This window comes from Pelophylax lessonae, assembly GCF_965119305.1.
Source record: "Pelophylax lessonae genome assembly, chromosome: 4".
NCBI classification, from domain to species: Eukaryota; Metazoa; Chordata; class Amphibia; order Anura; family Ranidae; genus Pelophylax; species Pelophylax lessonae.
In genome coordinates this window covers 137,803,963-137,831,110 of record NC_138771.1, presented here as the reverse complement: position 1 = coordinate 137,831,110, position 27,148 = coordinate 137,803,963, and the positions used below count along the sequence as shown (strand labels likewise).

Below are 27,148 nucleotides of genomic sequence, written 5' to 3'. Positions count from 1 at the left end.
ATAATCCCAATAAAATACATTTACTTTTTTGGTTATAGCATGACAAAATATGGAAAAATTTACTTTTTCAAGGCACTGTACATACAAATTCAACTTAAGAACAAACCTACAGAACCTATCTTGTTTGTAACTCAGGGATGGCCTGTATTTTGAAAAAAAATATTTTTTTAGGTATACTGAGCGAATAGAAACACATAACAAAAGTAAATCAGGGGTTTCTCAAACTTGACTGCAAAGGTGGGTGCATAGGGCATTACTGTTGGGTGCCACAATGTGCTCATCTTGAATCTGAATCCCAGAGGTAGCAGTAAATTCATGTATACTCACAATTAATTGTCCCAATGTTTTACTAGGTGTAGAAATAAATGTATAGCTGTGAAAAGTCCCATTATTATTCCTGAGTTCTTTGTCAGTTTGGAATAAAGATGGCATTATGAGTAACCAGATCTGGTGTCAGAACTGTACTCCCTGGACTGCCACTGCAACCAGTGGTCACACTGCCTTGGTTTTCCTTTCCCTCTTTAGTCTAAGCAAACATTGGTCACATATATGAATGTGGAATGATGTGTTTTGCATAGCAGGGAGGAATTCCTGTGCTCACCCAGATCTGCTGATGAGAGCCCCATTCAGTATTGCTCAAACAGGCATTGCTACAAAAGGTTCATTTCCCTAAATGTCCGCTAGGTGTCGCCCAGGCCGCACCCTTCAGCTCACTGGGCTGAATGCACTAGGAGAGCAGTCATAGAAGGGTTTCCCTTGTGGGGGAGGGAGCACCAAGTCTCTGCAAGTTCTGTAAACTCTCCGGACCATCCTGACAGCTCTCCCAGGTAAGATTTCTATACTGGATACATCTGTCCAGATCACTGCCATTCCCCAGTGAGGTCCTTGTGTGCTGGATCTGGCACAGACTCAGATCATTTATCTGGATGATTGATTATGTATAATGGGGATGATGGGAGGTGGGTGATTACCTTCATAAAGCTGAGCTGGGTGATCTGATATAACCAACGAGGAAGGACAGACATCTCTATACTGGGGCTTCTTACTTCTCTGTACTAGAAACTTTATCCTACTTTTATATACTGTATATATATATATGTTTTTTTTTTATTTTTTTTTTATTTTGAGGGCTGTATTAATTGCAGACTTGTCAGTAATTGAGCACCTCTCACTTCTACTGCATATATTTTCTGCATACCAAGATCTCACCTAAATCTCACAACCATGACACCTTACTACAGATGACAGATGGGGAGCTTCAGCATTGCAGAGTTTGGTTTGAAGAACTATTTGTATATGTTCCTTCTCTTATGTTATGTGACTTTGTTGTGTTCTGTTTAATATTATGTGTTCATATGAAAAACAGACGACTTTCCCCACCCAAATGATCCTCTGGCCACCTGCACCGTAGTAATCCTTTGCACCTTCATACTCGGAGTGGCTGCTGGTATGCATCCAATGAGCCATGATGATTATGATCCCATTATCAGAGAGAGTTTGTAAAGGAACACGAGTAGTTGTTTTAGGTATAGATCGTTATTAATAAATCTATGATCTACTCTTAAAAAGAAATGCAAAAAAAAAAAAAAAATGATTTCCTTAACTATTATAGTGGACTAGTAGTGGTAACATTGTCAGTGGGTTTAACTAATATTTTTCTTGTGGGTTCGTTCTTCAAGGTGTGGATACATGGGGTTGTGGTAGATGGGGTGGTCCTTGTCCTGTACTATGTGCTATAAAATTCTCTATACCATCTTGAGAAGGTACGGAGTACATTTTTTTCTGTAATTATGAAGAGAGTACCTCTTAACCCTGTTTAATGTTCAAAGAAAGCCTAGAGATAGAGTGCTGTTCTCGTAGTCAAGAACATCCTTGGTCAACCAGGGTTCCACCAGAGGGTACTAGGCTATTCTTCAGCATTCAGCTGTAGAAGATTAATCTTCTCCCCGACAGTGCTTATGTAGTTCCAGTACGAATGTCACTTAGCAGAGCATAAGACTTGAAACCAGTGATTATCAATTTAAGGGGGTATATAAGGGGGTCATATTGACCACCAATATAACAGAGCAGTCTTCCCACTTACCACATATGCAAGGATCATTCTTTCTACGGACCACCAATCTAACAACCGTTCTTCCCACTGACCACCAATATAAGGGTTATTCTTTCCACTGACCACCAATGTAAGGGTTTATTCTTCCCACTGACTACCAATGAAAGGATTATTCTTCCCACTGATCCCGAATGTACATTTTTTTCTTTCCCTTGACCCTCAATGTAAGAATCATTCTTTCCACTGACCGCCAATGTAAGGATCATTCTTTCCACTGACCGCCAATGTAAGGATCTTTCTTTCCACTGACCACCAATGTAAGGAGCATTCTTTCCACTGACCACCAATGTAAGGAGCATTCTTCCCACTGAACACCAATGTAAGGATCATTCTTCACACTGGCCACCAATGTAAGGAGCATTCTGTCCACTAAATACCAATGTAAAGCCCCGTACACACGTACTGATCGTCGGCCGAACGATCGGCCGTCTTTTGTCCAGGGCTGTCCTGTCTGTTGAAAACTGCAAAAGACTGCACAAGAATTTTGTCGGCCAACAACAGCCGACTGCAGAAGTGATGTCATGTGATGGTTAACTTTCCGTGTGTTTTTTCTTCTCTGAGCATGCCCAGTCTTGCTAATCTGCTGTCTGTCGGCCGAAATCTGTACTGACTGGCGAACAATATTTTAAAGTCTGCATGACAGATTCTGTTCGGCCGAAAATGCGCTGTCGGAAGCATCATACTAACAAGCCTACAATCGGCCGATTGGTCGGCGGCCGAATATTTACGGCCGACAATCGGTACGTGTGTATGGGGCTTAAGGAGCATTCAATCCACTAAATACCAATGTAAGGATTATTTTTCCCACTTACTACAAATGAAAGGATAAATCCTCCCACTGACCACCAATGTAAGGATCATTCTTTCCACTGACCACTAATGTAAGGATCATTCTTTCCACTGACCACTAATGTAAGGATCATTCTTTCCACTGACCACTAATGTAAGGATCATTCTTTCCACTGACCACTAATGTAAGGATCATTCTTCCCACTGACCACCAATGTAAGGAGCATTCTTCCCACTGACCACCAATGTAAGGAGCATTCTTCCCACTGACCACCAATGTAAGGAGCATTCTTCCCACTGACCACCAATGTAAGGAGCAGTCTTCCCACTGACCACCAATGTAAGGAGCAGTCTTCCCACTGACCACCAATGTAAGGAGCAGTCTTCCCACTGACCACCAATGTTACAAATGCAAACATAAGGAGCAGTGCTACTACCCATACAGCTCACCAATAAACAAGCTCCCAGGTGCCCGATTCACAGCTGTTTAACTGAGTTCATATGTAGAAAGATGATCCGCACACCGATAGTTGCTCCTAAAAAATGTTCATCTTTATTCAGGAACCACAGAACACAACTGCTGATATGATCAGTTGACGCGTTTCAGCCTATAAGGTTAAATATGGTATATGACTAGGGCCTTATAGGCTGAAACATGTCAACTGATCATATCAGCAGTTGTGTTCTGTGGTTCCTGAATAAAGATGAACATTTTTTTAAGAGCAACTATCGGTGTGCGGATCATCTTTCTACCAATGTTACAAAGCATTTATGAGTGCAGACATGATATCATACAGAAGACCACAAAGAAGAAGAGGGTTTGCAGGCTGCAGATGAGCCATCCATAAAACGAGTATACAAGTTTACTATATGAGAAGAGATATATATTTCCTGAGGATGTTGTCTATCATTATATGATAATTAGCTTTTCTGATCTGGCCAGTTGATTGTTTCTGCAGATTGTAACTGGCCAGAAAGGTCCAGGACCAACTGTGGGGTGCGGGTTCCTTTAGCTGTAGCTGATTGACCTCTCTCTTAATGGTGCCTGCAAAGTTCTGGGGCCAATGCATTGATTTTAGCAGGGATTTCCCAAAAACTGATTAGTTAAAGGCTTCCTCTGGGGTAACAAGTTTGGGAAAGGCTGATCTAGAGATATGAGATCACTGAACAATGTGTGGGGAAACCATTATGTCAAATCGAAAGTCTCATGATTTAATTTCAGTTGTTTTTCTCTTATGCTTGTGACATTGTGTGTGGTGTGCCTGGTTTATTATCATTATTGCTCAAACTGGAAATCCAGCCAAACCTTTTTTAGCTGGTAAAGAGGGTAAGGGTCAGAACATATCTTACATTCTTATCACCATCAGTGTTCCTGGGAAGTGAAGATTTTCTTCACTTTCTGTCCCAGTGACCACAAAGGAAGTGAGGGGCATCTTCTCAGTGGGGACACACACAACAGCGAATCCTAATAGAGGTTCCAAACTTTCCACACTTCACCCCAAAACACGTTTTTTGTAGTTTTCACCAGCCAGATAAAAGTAGTGTACAGTCAGTGTGACGTTCTAGGTATGCATTCTAGGGTTAGAGAAAAATCCTTTTACAAACATGGATATTTGTATTAGTCAGTGAACTGCAACACTGGGCGTCAACGTAATGGTCCCTTTATCTGTAGATATATCAGGGATGGACTTTCACTACGACACACATACAAGCCAAAGGGAAATACACCTCGCTTGTTAAATGCCAGTTTTAGATTGAAATGCTGACTCATACATATAATAAAAAAAAAAAGATTATTTTGATAGTTTAGTATGTCAATTTACCTTTTTTATGAGCCTCTTGCAATCCACTGTATAGCAGAGCTGGAGTATGAGAGGAAATCGAAAATACATTGTATACAGATTGTACGCTCAAATTACAACATATATTGCAACCTTTGGAGGTCAAAGAGGAGAAGGTCCCAGGTGCAGACTCTTTGTTTAAGTTGCTTTTACATGCATTTGCGTACGTTCAAAAAATGCAGCACCATAAAAATACTGCAATGGTGTAAACTAAGCTCATTGGATTACATTTGTTTTTGTGTTTTTCTGTTTTTTTGCATATGTATTTGTACTAAGTTTATGCTGCATTTAAAAATGCCCCTGACTGCATCTGGTGTAAAGTAGCTGTTAGGGTTTAGGAGCAGCGCCCTCTATACTTCATGGTCATTGGAGTCCGTTGGGTTGGGATTGATCTGTTACATACCCATAGGTATTTAAGTATTTGAGCACAAGGGGCAAGTAATGGACTGCAGGAAGTAAAACTCCCTGAATATCATCCCAGGATATATGTGGGACCATAGCTTTATTTCTTACCACGGAACGGATAACTGATATCCATCGTGGATATCAGCAATTTATTAGTTTGATTGTAAGCAGGAAAATAAAGGGGAACTTGAATATATAAAGAAGTCATTTATTGAATGTACATTCATTTAGCTGTCAAATTGGGTTCACACGTAATGCATGTATTTTAATATAGGCAAGCTTTTTTATGTCAGTTATTTATTTAGAGAACAATGTAAAGCCCCCTACGTTGGTGGTCTTTGTAGTGCTCCCTGACATTGATGGTCAGTGTAGAGCCCCCTACATTGGTGGGCAGTGTAGTGCGCCCTTACATCGATAGTCAGTGTAATCCCCCCTAACATTGGAGGTCAGTAGAATGCCCCCTTACACTGGTGGTCATTGTAGTGCCCCTTACACTAGTGGTCAGCGTAGCTACTCCTTACATTAATGGTCAGTGTAATCCCTCCTTACACTGGTGGTCAGTGTGGTGCCCCTTATTTTGGTGGCTATTGTAACGATACCTTACATTAGTGGTTAGTGTAGTGCCCCCTTACACTGGTGATCAATGTAGTGCCTCTTACATTAGTGGTCAGTGTAGTTGCCTCTTACATTGGTGTTCAGTGTAGAGCCCTCTTACATTGGTGGTCAATGTAGAGCCCTCATATATTGGTGGCCAGTCTAGTGCTCCCTTACATTGGTGGTCAGGGTAAAGCCCCCCTCACATTGATGGTCAATATAGTGGCCCCTTACTTTGGTGGTCAGTGTAGTGCCACCTTGGGTTCGTGGCCAGTCTAGTGCCCCCTTACATTGGTGGTCAGGGTAAAGCCTCCCTTACATTGATGGTCAATATAGTGGCCCTTACATTGGTGGTCAGTGTAGACTAGGGATCGACCAATTATCGGCAAAGCTAATATATGGGGGGCCGATATGTGTTCTCCCGATATATCGGAATCGGCCCCTGAGGTTACCAATATTGCCGATATTTCGGAAAATTGCTTGTACCGGAGTGATGCCTGCAGCTAGAGGCATCACCCCGGTACCGGCGTCCATAGTCGACGGTCGGCTGTCTTGTAATGACAACTGATGCGGCTGAGAAGCTGCTTGGCTGTCATTACAAGGAGCGGGAGGGGATGCCCCCCCCCCCGCTGCCTTCCGCAGCTCGCCCGGGTCTCTCGTCCCACGCAAGACCTGGGCAACCAGCCTGCACGAACGTCGAAGAGAAGACCCGATCAAAGCCGCATTCGGCTCTGATGGGGTCTCCATGTAAAAACCCGGAAGTGATGTCATGACATCATGGCGCCAAATTTAAAAAAATTACAGCATTCAAAACAGCCAAACTTGGCATTTTGAATGCTTTTAAGTGCAGAGGAGGGGTTTGACCCCAGATCCCTTCACAAGAGTACCTGTAAAAAATAAATAAATAAATAAAATGTTTTTTTAATGTACGAAAATATCTGCCAATATCGCCCGATACCGATATGCGATGACCAAAATATCGGTATTGGCAATAAAAAACGATATCGGTCGATCACTAGTCTAGACCCCCCTTATATTGGTGACCAGTCTAGTGCCCCCTTACATTGGTGGTCAGGGTAAAGCCCCCCTTACGTTGATGGTCAATATAGTGGCCCCTTACATTGGTGGTCAGTGTAAAACCCCCCTTGCATTGATGGTCAATATAGTGGCTCCTTATATTGGTGGTCAGTGTAGAGCCTCCTTATATCGGTGGCCATTCTAGTGTCCCCTTACATTGGTGGTCTGGGTAAAGCCCCCCTTACATTAATGGTCAAATAGTGGCCCCTTACCATGGTGGATTCAGTGTAGTGCCCCCTTACCTTGGCGATCAGTGTAATGCCATGTAACATTGGTGGAATTACCCTTTTGCACAAAGCTAAAAGATCATCACTGTTGTTGGTTACATTTACAGGACAAAAGAAGCTTCACTTCTCATGTAGCATTGGCTTTGCTGAGTGATATTGATGCCAGAACTACATCAGAAGGGAAGTCAGTATTCTACTGCTTACTGCTCAAGGAACTTCTAGCCACCAGTGGAGAAACCCTAAGGTTTCATTGATCTTTGGCTTAACTATTATTGCAAAATTTTGTTCTACTGTTATGTAGTAGCTCTCAACCAAATTGTCAAAAGTCACAGCAGCCTTTTAGAGAAGTGGCCAATCTAAGTTTTGCTCAAGTAATCAGTTCCTGTTTGAAATTCACACATAATGATGAAATCAGACCTTAACCCTATTGATGGCCTTCCATGGTTTTCCTCCTGCCCTGACCAATTACACAATTGGATTTTTCTTTGGGGGGTGTGGGGGGGGGGGTTGTTGGGTATTATTTCAGCAGGTCCCTGCCCCACACTTCTGGGTTTTTCACCTGGGCAATAATGATGTTCCCCTCCTCCCATCCTGAATCCTTCTGGGATACTGACATCATGCAGCCCAGGAGGCTTTTGATCAGTCTCTGCCATGTCTGAGCCAGGGAATCTCCACTGTATACTGAGTATGGACTGTTGTGCATCTTTGTGTATATCAGTAAAATACTGGAGGTATTGAGTTATATATCAGAAAAATACTGCATTCTGGCCACTAGATGGAGATGATGATCATAGGAAACCAACATGACAGACACATTATGGGAATTATTTGCAACGCATGTGTGAATTCTGGGACATTTACACAGTGAATTCTTTCATTTTCTTCATAATAGTAAAAAAAATAAAAGTAGAACAGAAGAGAACAGTATTATTTAAATATTAGTTTATACAGATCTAGGCATCAACCCTAAATGGTAGAAAAAGAAAAAAGGGGTAGTTGGGAGCTGTGATAACATGATTGGTGGTAGGGCATTACCCTTGATTATTCCACATGCACAGTTTCATTCATAGTAAGCCTTATGTGGAGTTAGGTGCGCGTGTAGTAGCATGATATAACTTGACTGATGAGAAGAAAACATGTGAGATATGTGCTCAGTGATGAGCGACACAATGTGATTCAAGTCTGTGCTGGTAATATGAGGTAGAGGGCAGTTTGTGTGCTGAGATCATTACTGTATGTATGTATACGGTTCACTGTATGCCAGCCAGAAGGTCCCTGGGTACCAACTCCTCTGCCCAGGAATCTTCTTGTTTCCAGCCAGTTCCTATCTGTTCTATACACTCTTCTCTGATCTCTGCAGATCTCTCCAATGATGTCCCTGTGATGTGAAGAGCCAGCATGGCTGTATTCAAACAACAGAAGGTGGAAGACTTGTACGTCATATCAGATGAACTTGGAAGGTAACCTGAGGCTTATTTACTATGATTATAGAGTCTAAAATAATAACCTGACTCATCTGGCTGCCCCACATTTTGCTTCTGTAGTTAAATAGGATCTGTGGGGATTTTCTTTTACATTTTGATTTGCAGACTCTTGATTGGGATAGTTCTTTGTAGCATTGTAGGACACTTGCCAAAATGAAAAGTTGCAATCTCAGATTTCAGCTGCAGCATCACCCGTCAACAAATTAATACTCATCAATCAACCATAATTTTATATAGACAAAACTTCTTTTTTTTTTAATTTTGGATAGAGCAAGGGAGGGTTATAACCCCTGTCAGATCTTATTTCATCATCTGTGTCACATTGAGGAGGTTTCCCATCACTTCCTGTCTCATAGACAAAGAGGAAGTTAGAGGAAATCCCTGCAAATAAGGGAAATCCTTTGGGGACCCCCAGTTCACTAGAACTTGTGTAGTGTTCCTGTTGAAAGATTTACTCTCTAAGAGCCGGTTCACACTAGCGCGACTTGTCAGGCGACTTGTCAGCCTGACAAAGTTGCGCTCCCTCGCGGTCCATTGACCGCTACAGGACACGTTCAAATAGGAGGGACACAAGTCGCTCCGACTTAGAAAAAGGGTCCTGTACTATTTCGGGGCGACCTCCGAGCGACTTGCATAGACTTCCATTATGTGAAGTCCCTGCAAGTCGCTCCAAAGTCGTGGTGCATGGTAATGCACAAGTCGCCCCCGAAGTAGTAAGGAGTCGTGTCGCCTCAGTGTGAACCGGCTCTAACACTTTTCTGGGGACAACCCACAATTTGGGATTCTCTTTTATTTTCACTTTCAATGATAAAGGTAAACAGGACAAAACCGTTTTTCTTTTTTTTTTAAATCATATTTACCTTGCTGGATCTGTCTCCCGCCAGCTGTAAGACTGAGAATCGAGCTATCAAACACTGCTGATTGCTCAGTTCTCACAGCTCCATGAACAGGGAGCTAATGAATGTGTGTCAGCAGCTCTCTACTCTTTAACCCCCACCCCCAAACACTAACTGGAGCGCTGGGCTGTGGAGAGGGTGGGAGTGGCCGGCTCAGGCTCTCGCTGAGAGGCTGAGCCAGGTGCCAATCCAGGCATGTAGGCGGATCCCCGACTTCATTGTCACAATCTTGCCTGAGCCTGGACCGGCTCTGTGACATCAGCAGACAGTGGTCTTCAGCCTGCTGTCTGCTAAAAATGGGTCACAGGAGTGCAAAACTAATTGCACTCCTGTGATCCACAGGAGAAGTACAGCCAAACAAGCTTTGGCTGTACTTCTCCTTTAACAGGGGCATAGACAACAATAAAAACTGACAAGCATTCAAATCCCTCTCCACTCCATCCAAAACAAAAAAAAGTTTTGCCTTTAGTTATACTTTACGTGAATAACATTGTTTATCTCATTACAATGGCATCTGCAATCAGTGGAATATATTAGGCAGCAGGTAAATATGTTGTCATGAAGTTGATGTAGCAGAAAAAAATGGGCATCACAGTTTGTTGTGTATGGAGCTGTGTACTGTCAGGATGCCCATGCTGACCCGAGTCCACCGCCAAAAGGGCCTACAATGGGCACATGAACATCAGAACTGGACCACAGAGTAATGGAAGATGTTGGCCAGGTCTGTTGAGTCATGTTTTCTTTTACATCATGTGGATGGCCAGGGTCCATTTGTGTCTCTTACATGGGGTAGAGATGGCACCAGGATCCAGTATAGGAAAAAGGCAAGCTGGTAAAGGCAGTGTGACCCTTTGGGCAATGTTCTGTTTTGAAACCTTGGGTCCTGCCATCTACAGTATGTGGATGTTACTTGACAAATACCAGCTACCTAGAAGTTGTTGCTGACCAAGTACACCACTTTATAGAAACTGTATTCCCTGATGGCAGTGGCCTCTTTCAGCAGGATATTGCACCCTCCCACTCTGCAAAAATGGTTCAAGAATGGTTTAAAGAGCACAACAAAAGTGTGCGGTGTTGACTGGGTGGAAATTCTCCAGACCTTAATCCATTCGAGCAACTGTGGGATGTGCTAGAACAACAAATCTGATCCATGGTGGCCCCACCTCGGAACTTAAGCTGGATACACACTATCCAACTTTTGTGGTTAGATTTCCTTCAGATTTACCTTTTCTATGTAGTGCAAGGGCCTGCCAGATTGCATACAAATTGAAAGTGCTTAGGTTTGACCTCATATTATATGGTTTTGGTAAGTCTAAAGGAAAAAGTCTTCAGAAAATCTTATAGTGTGTATGGCCCATTACAGGACTTAAAGGATCTGCTACTGGCAACTTGGTGCCAGATACCATATGACGTGAGAGGTCTAGTTGGGTCAATGCCTCCACGGGTCAGAGATGTTTTGGGGGCAAAAGGCGTTGTTCTGGCAGCAAAAGGGGACCTACTCAATATTAGATGGGTGGTTGTGAAGTTATGGCTGATTGGGTGTAGCTGATCATATTTAAAGGAGCTATATTTGAAGCTACACTTTCATTTTAGAACATCAGCATTGTAATAAGAATACAAACAATAGTTATATCTGACAATCCAATATAAGTTTACTTGAAAAATCTCCTTTTATGTTGTAAGTGCTGCCTGTCTTCTGGCCATCTTTATGCACAACTTCCTGGATTTCCTGCAGGCTCTGTGAAATGTGTGACACAGCATTGCCTACTCATAGGGTATAGGGACTACATGTCACAGAATTCAAGGAAGGAAATGTGTGGGGAAGTTCACAAACTTCAAGACCACTCAGATTAATAGCAGAAAGCTAGAAATAATTTAAATGCAATTTGGAAATGAATGTAAGATTTTACTTGTTGACCATAGATACACTTTAGGGCCTCATGCACACAGGACGTTATCACAGTTGCTGTTAGGGGCGTTTGACGTTTTTTTTTGTTCCTGCCTCTAAACGCCCCTCCATGTTAGCCATCCACTCATAAACTTTCAGAGGCGTTTGGAGGCATAAGCGTTTAGGGGCAGTAGAAAAAAAAGACAGCCTGTGCATCCAGGAGCAGTTGCTGTTCAGCTGCAAAAATGCAAAATGGCAAAAAACGCCGCTAAACTCTGTAACAAGGTTTTAGCCACGTTTGGCGTTTTTATTGGTTTTTACATTATAGGGAGTGTTTTTACTGAAAAAAACGCCACAGAACGCAAGAAAAATGCCAATTAACGACCCATAAACGTTATTTAAAAACGTGGCTAACAGAGCATTTTTTAACGCTGCCTTTTTCTGGCAGCAGCGCTGGTGTTTTTTAAATGTCCTGTATGCATGAGCCCTAAGATGCACACCATTATGTTTAAAGGGACAGACTATACACTGAAGCAACAAAAAGGGACATAGCTGCGTTGCCTAATGTACAGTATTTATAAAACCAAACATGCCGTCTTCCTTCCGGGTCCTGCAAACTCAAGCTGTGTGACTGGCTGGAGCCGCGTGACGTCACTCCCACGCATGCACTTGGGAGCCACCGGTCACGGCACAAAACTCTGAAGAAACGGCACAGGCAGCCGTTCCTTCAAAACGCATGCACCGATGATGTCATCGGCGCAGTGTACAGTAAATATCTCCTAAACGGTGCAAGTTTAGGAGATATACACAGTACCTATAGGCTATAGGTAAGCCTTATAATACGTTTATCTATAGGTACAGACATTAGATAGCGGGAAGTTTACTTCCTCTTTAAGTGCATTACTATGTGCATAGATAAAGCATGCAACATTATATAAATAAGGATATCCAGGCAAACAGTTAAATATACAATTAAAATTCATATTAGGTAGCTGTTTTACATGTCAAATAATAATTTCTGGCCATCTAGTGCTGAGGTTTACACAACAGTGGATAGCTTGTCTGGAGTTCAGTTTTGGAGCAGGGATAGCTGGAGTTCTGCCTGCATCAGATACTAGCCATGTTGACATTGCTAATAAGGTTCGGTGAACTCTACATGTGATCTGGACTTGCATCATCCTGTATTTGTAAGCAGTGCACCCATTTCAGCAACAGACTGGTTCTCGTTTGAGTCCAATTAACTCTATGTGTGTTATCAGGGCTGCAAACAAAGACCCATAACAAGGCCTAGGCCTGCCTCAGGCTTCTTTCAGACAGGTAGCAATTCTTACTTCCTTCTGAAGGTGAACTGCTTTTCAGAGGGTAGTATAACAGCGTTTGGCAGGTGTTCAGGAGGACATCCTTCTGTCTGCTAAAAGTCTGCTTTTTTTTTCAAACCCAAGAAACATATTGTAGTAACAATTCACACTGCAACCGCAAGCACTCAATGGTTGAATTTGACAGACAGCGCTACCGATCAAACTCTGCAGCCTGAGTTTAAAATGCCATGGCAAAGCAATGCAGCTGTGGCATGTGTACAGTCCTGCTGTCAGGCTGTAATATTGTAACGCTCCTGCGTTTTATGTATGATGTGGATTTTCAGCTGCAGAAATATTCCACTTCAGTAGTCATTTAGAGAAATGCTGAGACACCAATCCCAACTCCCAATGACTCATCATGTGTGGATGATCTCAATTCAGCAAGTAAATACACACACTCAATAAGATGTTTCCTAGAGTGACTTATGTATATAGTAACACAGTGATGATAGGCTGAAGAGACAGGTTGGGTAGAGATGGTAGATGACAGACACTTGAAAGGAAATGTTCTTGAAAGTAAGATAGTAGCAGATGGGATGCAGATAGGTTTAGCAATCATGTATGGTAGCAGATGACAGAGTAGCAGGTGGACATACAAGAGAGATCAACCCAGTGCAAGAACAGGTGGTAGTAGGCTCAAGAGCTAGCAATCCTAGAAAATGCAGATGTAGTAATAGTCCTTAGTATGCAGAGCTAGATAGTGTAAGCTTTAGTATGAAGGTTATAGAGGTTTCCCCTGTGGGGTACTTATCACTAATAGCAATGTAGCAGAGGAGAGGTTCGGCAAGAGCGGATGATCCGGTAGCGGGATACAGGGATCAGCGCAGCGTGGTTCCAACAGCGAGGTATGCTTGCAAGCATGAGAGCTTCAAGACAGGTTAGCATCAAGGCACAAAGCAGTTTGAACGAACACATGTGAGTGAGAGCCGGCGATCTAAATAGCCATCCAGTCCGGCGCTCAGTGATGACAGCATAAGTCTTAAAGGTGTATGCGCACCTTACCAAAAGAGAATGGTGGGGCGCATACACTTATGAAAGAGTAATTAGGGTACCCAAAGGTATCAGAACATTACAAATATTAGCATTTAGGTGGGCAGCCGGCTGGGGGGGTCATAAAACCCTCCTGGCCGCTCATGAGAAAAGAGCTGTACAGGGTAAGTACAGCCAAAGCTCTCGTTTGGCTGTATTTCCCCTATGGATCACAGGAGTAAAGTTTGTTTTGCACGCCTGTGACCGGTTTGCAGCAGACAGCAGGCTGAAGCCTGTCCAGGCTGGGACAAGATCCCAATATGGTAGGGATCCACTGGGATGCCTGGACCGGCACCTGGCTCAGCCTCTCAGCAAGCCACTGGGAGCCTGAGCCAGCCACTCCCCCCCCCCCTCCGAAGCCCAGCGCTCCAGTAAGCGCAGGGGGGCAGTGCAGACAGTGATGACAGTCACCAGCTCTCTTCTCATGGAGCACTGAGAACTGAGCGATCAGCGGTCTTTAATTGTTCAGTTCTCAGCCTTAGAACCGGCAAGGGACAGATGCTGCATTGGACCTAGGTTGGTATGATTTCTCAAAAGAAAACTCTTTTAAGTGGCTGTCTACGCCACTCTAATTTTGTTGAGTTTATTTTGTGTCATTTTTTTCTCTCATAAAGTAATTGTTATAAAGCATTATGTTTTCAGACGTATGTGGCACATAAACATATAAGTAGTAATTGTATTTGATCATGAACGGGGAAACACAACCCATCGATTTAACTGTTTCCCAAAACAGTTAAGCTGGCCATACATGGATCGAAATTCGGGCAGTTAAGCATGAAGCGACTGAATTTTGATCCATGTATGGGCAAGCTGGTTATACACAAGTTGATCTATTGATTGACTTGTGTACAACCAGCCTGTCGGAAAATTTCTTTCGATCAGTGCCACTAGTTATAGTTAGTGGAGATCAGAGTATGCAGACAACGGAGAAATCTCCCTCCAATCGGAATACAATAACTAAGCGAGAGGGATTCCTCCATCCACATCAAGTGTTGACACGTTGAATGAAACTGTAAACTGTATGGCCAGCCTTACGTTCAAGGCAGGCCTTGAATATCTGTCACAGTAAAAAAGTTGGTGTTATAACTGATCACATGTGCAGTACCATGCCTAATGCAAATCAAACAGAGGCCAAAATGGCAGCTTCCTTGACTCTAAAGGATTGGAGGGTTTAGTTCCACTTTAAAGTATATCTCTAGGCAAACCTTTCTCTTAGCTTTAAATAGACTAGGGAAAAGTTAGACCCTTATCAAGTTTTTATCGCTGACTGTTAGGGGAGATTTCCCCCTCTACATGTACTGCTGACCTTTGTCTGATAGAGAATGTGAGGTGAAATCCAGAATGCTAGAGCCACCAGCAGAACAATAGGTGAGGGGAAATCTTCTAATGGGGACATCTGTTCCAGGCAAAACTGTCTAAGGGCCCCATTAAAACCACCAAGCTGGGCTGAACACACAGCCACTGGTGTGCACTGGAAGGAAAAGTGCCAATGCACTGCACATTGCACTGTTTACTTTTTTTTTATTTGAAGCATTCAGTTCTATTCACTACAGCAGCATTGGGATGTGGCGATTTGCACCAAAACATGCTGAAAGAATGTTCTGCATGTAATACTTTTTTTAAGCGCATACCACCACAATGTAGTATGTACTGGCTCCCTAGAAAACAATGCAAAATACCTTGTCTTTGTTTTGGTTGCCTTACCCAGCACAACCCAATGCATATGCTGTAAACAGGACCTAAAGGGGGAATTTGCATCACTTTCGGATATTTCTTTTAATTTCTGTTGTAACTCTGGGACAGAAAGTGAAGGGAAATTGACTCAATGGTACAAAGACAGCAAAAAAAAAAACTGGCAGGTGTTTGAACCCTTTCTTACTTTATCCACCACTTAAAAAAGTTTTAGCTGTACATTCATTTTAATTAATTGATATATTCAATATATTGAATATATGACCAAGTATCAGTAGAAAAGAGATTCATAGAGTGACATGTTTGCACTTAGCTAGGCAATTGTTTCATAGAACTGCTTGTTTGATAGGTAATGGTGGCACTTTGAGCTTTACTGAGAGAAATATATGCCAGGTTTACATCTTCATATGAAAACCCTCATTTCTTGGCTGTCATGCTAGCCCAAACAAGTATTAGTATGTTGAGCCACTTACAGAGAACAAGTGTGCAGATCAGAACTAATGACATGTATGTTTGTTCTGGGTTAGTGACTCAAGGTATCGAACCAGGCATAGCAAGGGTACTAGGAAGGGACTCTTTGAAAGAGGGTCAGCAAAGGCATCAACTTAGTCTCTTGGTCAGCCATTTTAACCAGGGCCCTGTGAAAACCTAAGGTGCCTCCAGAGGTTGCTAGGGGTTCTTTGATCTGTGGCTGATAGACTTTCCAGTTGATGGTGCCTACATAGTTCCAGTCAGCAGCGTGACACCAATGATCTTTTTAGTTCTCTTTAATGGGGGAGGGGGGGGGGGCATTTAGAACAATGACCACCAATTTAAGGAGCATTCTTCCGAAAGACAATCAACGTACAGTAAGGGGTATTCTTCCCACTGACCACCAAAGTAAGGAGCATTCTTCCCACTGACAATGAATGCAATGGCTATTCTTCCCACTGACCACTAATGTAGAGGGCATCCTTCCCACTAACTACCAATTTAATGGGAATTCTTCCCACTTGCTACCAATGTAGGGGTATTATACTCAATGATCACCAATGTAAGGGGGGCATGCTTCCCACTAAGAAGTAGTCTTCCCACTGACCCCTAACTTAAGTAGTATTCTTTTCACAGAGCACCAAGTAAGGGTATTCTTTCCACTGACCACCAATATAAGGAGCATTCTTCCCACTGACCCTCAATGTAAGAGGTATTTTTCCCTCTGACCATCATTGTAGGGGGGCATGCTTTGCACTCCCCATCAATGTAAGGAGTAGTCATCCCACTGACCCCCAATGTAAGTAGTATTTTTTTCACTGAGCACCAAGTAAGGGTATTCTTCCCACTGACCACCAATGTAGGGATCATTCTTCATTCTTCCCACTGACCACCAATGTAAGGAGCATTCTTCCCACTGACCCCCAATGTAGGGATCATTCTTCATTCTTCCCATGTACCACCAATGTAAGGAGCATTCTTCCCACTTACCACCAATGTAAGGAGCATTCTTCCCAATTTTGTTTATTAAAAGTCTTGCAATCAATAAGCATAAAATCAATATACATAAATAAATATATACATATTTACATGAAAAGGGGGGAAAAAAAATACATAGCAAATTCTGCTCTCAAATAAAGACTGCCTTTACAGCAAAAACAAAACTCACATCATGAAACACATCATTACCGGGAAAAATAATCTTAATAAGACTCACACCACCACACCAGACATCAAACCTGCGAGGTCAAGAAACAAAACCACTCCCATTATGCATGCAGCCCTTCTTCAAAAATGAAGATATTAACTAACAAAAGCTAAGGGCGTGAAAGAAATAGCATAGGAAAAAAGCTTTTCACCCAGAGATGGACAGTTCACCAAAAGCAGGTCTGATATTCCTCCACGCCCTTATCCAGACCGCTCGAGGCTCCCTGCCCTTCTCAAGACCCCGAATCTTCCCAACCTCACCCAGAATATCGTACACCACCACCTCGACAGGGAGGACTTTCTTCCGCAGGGTAATCTGGCACCGTGCATTCCACGTGAAGTAACGGACAACTATACTAACTAGAAAAAGTGTATCCAAATCAAAATCCCAGCGAGTCGGGAATGCCCCGTACACCCACTCCGCATAACTCATGCGATAGAGAAAGGGGATGCCTAGAGCCCTCCCCACCCTTTTATACACCTCTATGTTAAAGGGACACTGGAGCAAAAAGTGGTCCATAGACTCCACTTTACCAACACACTCCGCTCTAGGACAATCCCGATCATCCACAGGGCGATGCTTCAGGTTCCCTCTCACATAGAGCCTTCCGTGGAAAGCGAGCCAGGCTTGATCCCTAAACTTCAAAGGGATTCTTCCTAAGTTAATTAAACGCAACCCCTCCCTCATTACGGGGCCTGGGCAATCCCTTAAGGTCAGCGACACACTGAAAGCAGAGCCCAAAATCCTCTTCTCCAGAAGCTTTCTGGGGAGGGACTTGATATCCCCCACTGTCACCTGCCACTGCCTAAGTATTTTCAGACACGGGGCAACATAAGCCGGAAGCTTGCCATGTCGGACTCTCAGACTTTTCACTGGCCCGCCATCTTCCCAGCATCGCAGAAAAGGCCTAAACCAAGATTGAAAAATACCCACCCATCCCGGCGGGGTCTCTGCTAACATATTACCAAGATTATACTTTAAAAAAAGCAGAGAAAAGAAAACTATAGGGTTGACCATTCCTAGACCACCCTCCCGCCTGGACAGGTAAGTTACATTGCGTTTGATCAGGTTCAGCCTATTTCCCCATAACAGTTGGAAAAAGCAGCTGTACACCCTTGCATAGAGAGATTCCGGCAAGATACAGACAAAGCTGACATATAAAAAGATTGGGATCAGGTAAGTTTTAATCAAGTCAACCCTTTCCCTCAAGGAAAGTTTCCATTTCTTCCAGCTTGCCACCTTGGCATTGGCATTCAACAACCTGCTTTCCCAATTTCGATGACCATAGTCACCAGGACCAAATTTGATGCCCAACACTTTAATTTCCTGCTGGGGCTCTGGGAAGGCATCCGGAAGTTCGAAGCTTTCACCCTCCTCACCCATCCAGAAAACTTCACTCTTTTCATGATTGATTTTAGAGCCAGAAGCCTCAGTGTACTGCTCTATCACAGAGACCACCTCCTGCGCCTCCTCCATCCCAGAGATAATAACAGACACATCATCGGCATAGGCCACGACCTTCAAAGGCGGCACACCAGCAATGCCCAAAGGCACCCCACACAACGATCCACTCTCTAACCTTCTTATGAAGGGGTCGATTGCGAATACATATAGCAGGGGGCTCAAAGGACACCCCTGGCGCACACCAGAGCCAACCTCAAAAGGCCGTCCAACCCAACCATTAACAAGTGGGAAGCTCTCAGCCCCTTTATATAATGTTTTCAGCCAATCAATAAACCTCCCCTGCAGGCCGTATCTACCAAGTAGCAAATACAGGTACTCATGATTGACTCGATCAAAAGCCTTCGCCTGATCCAATGCCAGCAAGTACTTTCTCCATCCAGCAGCCCTGCATCGCTCCAAAGCCTCCCGGACAGCTAAAATTGCTGAAAAGGTACTTCTGCCCTGGACCGAGCAGTGCTGATGATTGGACAACAAATCGCCTGCTACTGACGACAAGCGCCAAAAAAGAATCTTCGCCAAGATCTTTCTATCAACATTGAGAAGACTGATGGGGCGCCAGTTCTCAATTATTGAGGGGTCTTTACCTTTTGACAGAAGAATCACAGCGGATTGCCTCATGGAGGGAGGGAGAGAACCCTCTTCTAAACAGCTGTTATAAACCTCCGCTAAAAAGGGAGCCAGAATGGACTTAAAACACTTGTAAAATTCAGCTGTCAACCCATCTGGCCCAGGCGACTTTTTGGTAGCCAGCTTCTCTATAGCACGAACTACCTCATCCGCTGAAATTGGTTCTGTCAAATCCATCAAAGGCAATGTATCATTTCCCAATCCTGGAGTAGAATCCAGAAAGCTTTCCATCCTGTCCCGACTAAGGTCCTTTCTTCCCAGAAGGTCTGCGTAATATGACCTGAAGATCTCCAGGATCCCTGATCTGGACTTCACCAGGGAACCCGTACTATCCCTCAGACCTATGACCGTCTTAACTGCTATGCCTTGCTTACAGTTCTGGTAAGGATCAGGCGAGTGATATTTCCCATAATCTCTCTCCAGAACCAAGGAGGCATGCCGGTCGTATTGACACTTCCTAAGAAGAAGCTTTACCTCCGAGATCTCCCCTGGATCTCCTCCATACGAGACAAGACGATCAAGCTTCCTCCGCAAATGCTGGTAGGCAATATACATACCAAGCTGCTTCTTCTTACTTATGGCCTTGAAAAGTCCAATCGCCCTTTGTTTCACAAGCTCCCACCACTCTGACTTACTGCTGCAAAAGTCCAGAATAGAAACCTGTGCCTGAAAAAAATCCTCAAAGGATTGTCTTACCTCTACATCTTCCAGGAGAGCCGAATTCAGTTTCCAGGTACCCCTTCCCCTGGGTGGAGTGTCCGAGGCATTCAGAGTCACAGACAGCATACAGTGGTCAGAGAACTCCACCGCCCTCAACTCAGGAGCCGAGAAAGCAGAGTTCTCCTTTAAAAAAAACCTGTCTATCCTACTCTGACTATTCCCTCTCTGAAACGTGAATCCCGTGCTGCCAGGGCAGTGCTTAATGTGCACATCTACCAGGCCTGCTTGTCTAACCATATCTCTAAGAAAAACGCTATCATAACCCAGCCTGTCTATGGAGACCCCCCTGTCTTCAGGCCTAATTATGGTGTTAAAGTCACCTCCAAAGACAACCTGCTGGGATGTAAAAAGGAAGGGCTTGATCTTTGTGAAGAGGCATTTCCTGTCCCATTTTGACTGCGGTCCATAGATATTGATGAGGCGCAGGTCCTGCCCCCTAACAGAGACGTCTAAGACCATGCATCTCCCCATTTCTACCTCAATTATCCGCCGGCACGTTACCATATCGGTTTTAAAAAGAACCGCAACTCCGCTGCAAGGCTCAGCCGCAAGAGACCAAAAGGAGGGACCACATCTCCACTCCCTTTTTGCTAGATGGACATCGGCCAAAGTATTGAGCCAGGTCTCTTGCAAAAAAAAAATCTCAGCATCAAACTCACTGAGCAAAAATAAGGCAATATCACGAGCTCTTGCAGATTTCACGCTGGCGACATTAATGGTCGCCACCTTTATCAGAGCGGGCACTGCCATCAGGATGATTGGGGTAGTCGTTTCTTAACCTCCACCACACTCTCATCCCCCGAAACAGCTCTCTTTACACTATGTGACTCCCCCTCATCCATAGATGATAAAGAAGTGGATAAATTGGATACTAACTCCTCCCCTGATAAAACCGAAAATGTGTTGCCAAGAGGAACACCTCCTGGCTCTAACTGTAAGGAGGAAACGACCGCTTTACTGGTTTTCCTCTTTTTCTTTTTCTTCCTCCTTGTCCTCTCCCACCCCTCCTCATCCGAATCCTCCACAACAGAGGGTGAGACATGGGACATGGACACCCCTCCCTCAACCCCATCGACCCCACCACCATCCAGCACCCCTGCACCCTCTTGGCCGCGTTTGCGGTGTCGAGAGACAGGGACTGGAGGTGGAGTAGGCCGAGGGGGAAGATCCACTATACCCGCCCCCCCAGCAGCTTCCGCTAGTCTGGAGGATCTACGCACAGTAGATGTAGGAACAACAGGAGGGACAGACTCAGGGACCACATCACTAGGGGAAACAAAATCTGACACAATAGACACAGGAAGGACAGACTCAGGGACCACCTCACTAGGGGAAACAGAATCTGACACAACAGACACAGGAGGGGCAACAACAATTTCCTCTCTAACTTCAGCTGCTTCATCTTCTTTATCAAGCCTCTGCAGCTCAGTCTCCAATCCTGGCAAGTTATGCAGTGCCTCTGGGCACTGGCTATATGGATGACCCAGCTGCTGGCACAAATTGCACCGAATCTGGGTGCATTCTCTGGCCAAATGGCCTAAATCCTGGCACAGTGAGCACTTCTTGTGGGTGCAGGACGATGCAAAGTGGCCTTTATCACCACATTTATTACATACCTTAGGCTGACCTTGGTAGAAAATGGTCAGCCTATCCCTACCCAGAAAGGCTGAGCAGGGAAGGTGCTGAACTACATCGCCCAGCACCCCCAATTTTAGTGACACTGTCCAGGCCCCTGTCCATATCCCATGCTCATCAAGGACCTTCCGCAGTGGAGTGAGGACCTCGCCATATCGGCGTAGCCATACTAATAAATCAGCCTCTGGTATGGATTCGTTACGCACCAAGATGGTCACCGACTTTATCAGAGGCTGTCTTGAAATCACCTTTGGCACCAAACCACTCCACTGCTGAAGGCCCTTGCACCTCCTAAATCTCTCCCAAAAGAGATCCAAACTCTCAGGTTTCACAAACGACAAATCAAATTCATAACTTCCCACCGGGCAAATCAAAGCAAAAATGTCACAGGCTTTAAACCCCATTTCCAAGACCAACTCGGCCACTCTCCCCCTTACTGGCGGCGTTCCATCGCCCTCCCACCGCAACTGAACCACATTCCTCCTCCTATACCCACTAACCAACCCCCCAACAAACCTCCTTGAATTGCGATTACTAACCAAATCCCCACCACCCACCCTGGTGCGACTCCCCAAAGCTGAAGCATAGCTTCCAACATTCCTCCCAGCAGAAAATCCATCAGTTTGTTTTGAAACATCCGACACAGACATAACAGATAACGATTGTACAGATCCGGGATTGATCTGTACAATCGATAAATCTTTCCTCTGCTGAGCAGGGGGAGAAATGTCATTTCTATTTTTCCCAGCAATATTATCCCCTTCACCACCACCCACCACATTCATTGCTTTATGATTATTGTCATTTTTAATACTTGCTGGGATATTTGTTGTCTTCACAGCAGAATCCATAGTTGGTGCTGCACTGGTAAGAGTTTCAGCTGTCATCTTCTCTTCCACTGGGACAGGGTTTTCAGCTGTGGAAATGGAATTCAGTTCTAGCACAGCAGCAGGTAAAACACTGCAGGTAACTTCCATGGCTGCTTCCATTCCAAAAACAGCAGCATGCTGATCCCCTCCCCCACCAGCAATCAGCCCTGAAACACTGGGAAGCTCTGGTGAAAGTGAAACAGACTCCTTGGAGCTGGCAGCCATTTTGCTTTCAGAGGGACTACTGGTCTCAGCCAGACCAGCAAAATCCATGTCTGGGGTGTCAGATGCAGGTCCATCCACATTCACCTGATGGTCCGGGGATTTCACGGTCAGGGATTTTCCCTGCATGTCTGTACTGGTTGTGTTCACAGCAGAATCTCCAATAGGTAGCTGTAGGCAAAGCTCCTTCTCACCTGGGACACCATCCACAACAGCAGGTGGGGCAGACATGTTGGATGGCAGCATGGTATACTGGGATTTCTCCACCAGTACTGGCTTTGCTGGTTTGTATCTCCTCTGCCCATCCACAGGGATTTCTGATGGATCATCAGTGAATGCAAACTTATCTGCTCTCAGGGGGGACTCCATCTCCTGGATAAATGTCAGGGATCCATGCCCACTCTCAACCCCCTGGCTGGTTGCCGCTGGCGATTCCCAGTTCTGGCATGGGGGGAGAGGTGCAGAGGCAGATGGAGCCTGGTCATCCATTAACTGAGGCTGCTGATCCACAGAACTTGCTGATGCTTGGCTGGCAAATCTCCTCTCATTATCAAATTTTTCTTTAAACACTCCGCTTCTATCTTTCAACTTTTCCAGTAATAAAGATTGTTTCTTTACCTTATCTTCCAATTCCTGTAGCTCAGGCTTCATGGCTGTGCGATTTTTACTCCAGGCCTGGCAGTATTTGGCTCTGAAGGATTTATGTTCAGCCTTCAAAACTTTAAGTTTTTCTTCAGCTCTCCCAATCGCCCTAAAACGATTGATAACCTTCTGGCTGAAGACATCCGCATTCTCACCAGGGCCTGGACCCACAGACAGGTCCTCCACCTCCTCCTCACTAGGCCCCGTGTCATCAGGGGGATCCCTCCCAGGGCCTCCCCCAGGATCAGGCATTGTTCCTGGGCCAAGCTAGCAAGCAAGGCCCAGGCTTGAAAAGGGCTGGTTCTCTGAGAGAGCTCTTTGGGTGTGTCCTCCTCCTTCTTCCCACTGACCCCCAATGTAAGTAGTATTTTTTTCACTGAGCACCAAGTAAGGGTATTCTTCCCACTGACCACCAATGTAGGGATCATTCTTCATTCTTCCCACTGACCACCAATGTAAGGAGCATTCTTCCCACTGACCCCCAATGTAGGGATCATTCTTCATTCTTCCCATGTACCACCAATGTAAGGAGCATTCTTCCCACTTACCACCAATGTAAGGAGCATTCTTCCCACTTACCACCAATGTAAGGTGCATTCTCAAAACTTACCACCAATGTAAGGTGCATTCTCAAAACTTACCACCAATGTAAGGGCAATCTTCCCAATGACCACCAATGTAGCGATCATTCTTACCTCTGACCATCAATGTAAAAAGCATTCTTTCCACTGACCCCCAATGTAAGGGTATTCTTCCCACTGACCACCAATGTAAGGGGGCATTCTTCCCACTCAACATCAATATAAGGAGAAGTCTTCCCACTGACCCCCAATGTAAGTAGTATTTTTTTCACTGAGCACCAAGTAAGGGTTTTCTTTCCACTGACCACCAATATAAGGGAACGTTCTTCCCACTGACAACCAATGTAGGGATCATTTATCATTCTTCCCACTGTCCACCAATGTAAGGAGCATTCTTCAACTGACCACCAATGTAAGGTGCATTTTTCCAACTTACCACCAATGTAAGGGGCAATCTTCCCACGGACCACCAATGTAGGGATCATTCTTACCTCTGACCACTAATGTAAAAAGCATTTTTTCCACTGACCCCCAATGTAAGGGGTATTCTTCTCACTGACCACCAATGTAAGGGGTATTCTTCTCACTGACCACCAATGTAAGGGGGCATTCTTCCCACTCACCATCAATATAATGATAAGTCTTCCCACTGACTCCAAATGTAGGTAGTATTTTTTTTACTGAGCACCAAGTAAGGAGCATTCTTCAACTGACCACCAATGTAAGGTGCATTTTTCCAACTTACCACCACTGTAAGGGGCAATCTTCCCACTGACCACCAATGTAGGGATCATTCTTACCTCTGACCACTAATGTAAAAAGCATTTTTTCCACTGACCCCCAATGTAAGGGGTATTTTTCTCACTGGCCACCAATGTAAGGGGGCATTCTTCCCACTGACCCCCAATGTAAGGGGTATTCTTCTCACTGGCCACCAATGTAAGGGGGCATTCTTCCCACTCACCAGCAATATAAGGATAAGTCTTCCCACTGACCCCCCAATGTAAGTAGTATTTTTTTCACTGAGCACCAAGTAAGGGTTTTCTTTCCACTGAGGGATCATTCATCATTCTTCCCACTGTCCAACAATGTAAGGAGCATTCTTCTACTGACCACTAATGTAAGGTGCATTTTTCCAACTTACCACTAATATAGGGATCATTCTTAACTTTGACCACCAATGTAAGGACCATTCCTCCCACTGACACCAGATAAATTGGTTTTAACAGGGGTTCTCCAAGACCTGAAAATTATTTCAGGGGTTCCTCTGGGGTAAAACGTTTAGAAATCGTATGCTCTATGTAATACGGATGACATTTTCATAGTGAAATGTAAATAAAGTCACAATGATGTCATCACACTAATTAGATTTGTTTTTGTGTGTAACGCTCCGGCGTTTGTTTAGTGAACTGGATTTGCAGCTGCAGAATTTCCACTCAGTAGTCATGTAGAGATGTGTTGAATCACCATATCCAACTCTCCAGACTCATCATTGTGGCCCAGCCTGCCTAGAGCATGCAAATATACAGACACTCAGATAAGATGTTCCTGGAGTGATAGGTTGTATACGATAATATAGAGGTGATGTGCGGAAAGGACAGGCGTGAGTAGTGATAGCAATGATAGGCACTCAATAGTAATGTTCAGGAGTGTTAGCAGATGGTGATAGATAGTATGCAGATAGGTTAGCAATCATGTACAAATAACAGGTGGTAGGGGACAGCAGATGAAGTGTACAGGAATTGCTAACTCAGTGCAAGGATATAGATGGTAGTAGACTCAAGAGCTAGCAATCTATGTAACAGTGCAGATGATAGAAATAGTAATGCATAGATAGCAACAGTCTTTAGTATGCAAGAGTAGATAGTGTAAGTTGATAGGAAGGAATCCCCTGTGGGGTACTTATCACTAGTTGGTTTAGAGAGATGAGGGGTCCGGTATTGAGATAAGGATCAGGTAGCGAGATACAGGATCAGTAGCGAGATACAGGAAATAGCTGGAGGCTTCGGCAGCGTCAGACAAGGCTGTATAACAAGCGGTTTGCACGAACACCTTGTGAGTGAAAGCCGGCGATTGAAATAGCCGCTCAGAGCGGCGCCTAGTGATGACATCATTCCGGCTTAAAGAGATAGGCAGGTATATGCATTCCACTTAGCTGAAAAGGTGGGACGCAATGCAGAAGAAATGGGCTGGAAGAGAGATGATGGGTCCGGTATTGAGATAAGGATCGGTAGCGAGATACAGGATCAGTAGCGAGATACAGGAAATAGCTGGAGGCTTCGGCAGCATCAGACAAGGCTGTATAACAAGCGGTTTGCACGAACACCTTGTGAGTGAAAGCCGGCGATTGAAATAGCCGCTCAGAGCGGCGCCTAGTGATGACGTCATTCCGGCTTAAAGAGATAGGCAGGTATATGCGTTCCACCTAGATGAAAAGGTGGGACGCAGTGCAGAAGAAATGGGCTGGAAGGGTACCGAAGGTACCAGAATCTTACATTGTGTTAAGCAGATGAAAGCTACACTTCTATTTCCATTTCTGCCTTGTGGCAGTCTTTTTTTTATTTTATATTTCTAGAAGCATACTCAGTAATATAGATATTACTAAGAAACACATTAGTCGCTGATCCTTATGCTTTGCAGCTGTGGTTATCCCGCTAGCTTAGAACGAGATGTTTCAATGAGTTCCTGTTTTGTTGATGTCAAGGCTGTCTTTCCTGTCCTTTGGATCCTCCGCTTAGTCTTTGTGTATGATTCATATGGAGCAGTCAAAGCACACCAGACCACACACGGGCTTAATGGCTTATGCGAATGAGCTCTTAAGTGAGAACACCAATAAATGCCTGAATCTGAGCTAATAAACAGGCAGCTGAAAGGACAAACTGTTTTTTTATTTTTTTTCTATTTTCTAAAATATGAAGGTGTGACGCGAAACTGCTGTGGTTTGAAATCGCTCTGATGAAGTTGCTTATACTAGAAATCCTCTTTTAGGAGAACATTTAAAGAGATAGTGAGTGTTTGTCATCATTGTATCCGTGCCATGAAACTGTGGTCAGCATGATTTATAGACGTCTGTATTACATCAGATGGTGTGCTTGTTGGACAAGGGGAAAGAAAAGCCAGTGCCCTGGCTACAAGAGGAATATGTGCAAGAATGTGGCAAATGCTGGGATGATTTACATCAGGGCTGCGACTAATCTAAGGAGCCACATTTGACCCTTGTCTTGTCACCCTCTAATTTAGAAATGGCAGAGTGAGACCTTTTCTGAGCTTGCGATAGCAACGGGACTTTCCATACTCATTAACCTAACTTTTCTGCC

General features: G+C 44.3%; 1 protein-coding gene across 1 annotated transcript in view; it reads left to right on the top strand.

The window, feature by feature from the left end:
* Nucleotides 1-724: 724 nt before the first annotated feature.
* DAPK2 (death associated protein kinase 2) overlaps nt 725-27,148 on the top strand; it is a 106,078-nt gene continuing 79,654 nt past the window's right edge. Inside the window, exons 1-2 of the mRNA XM_082255128.1 lie at nt 725-827; nt 8,407-8,506. Coding sequence (XP_082111254.1) covers nt 8,445-8,506 — 62 coding nt within the window. The 5' untranslated portion in view covers nt 725-827; nt 8,407-8,444. The remainder of the gene's footprint in view (nt 828-8,406; nt 8,507-27,148) is intronic.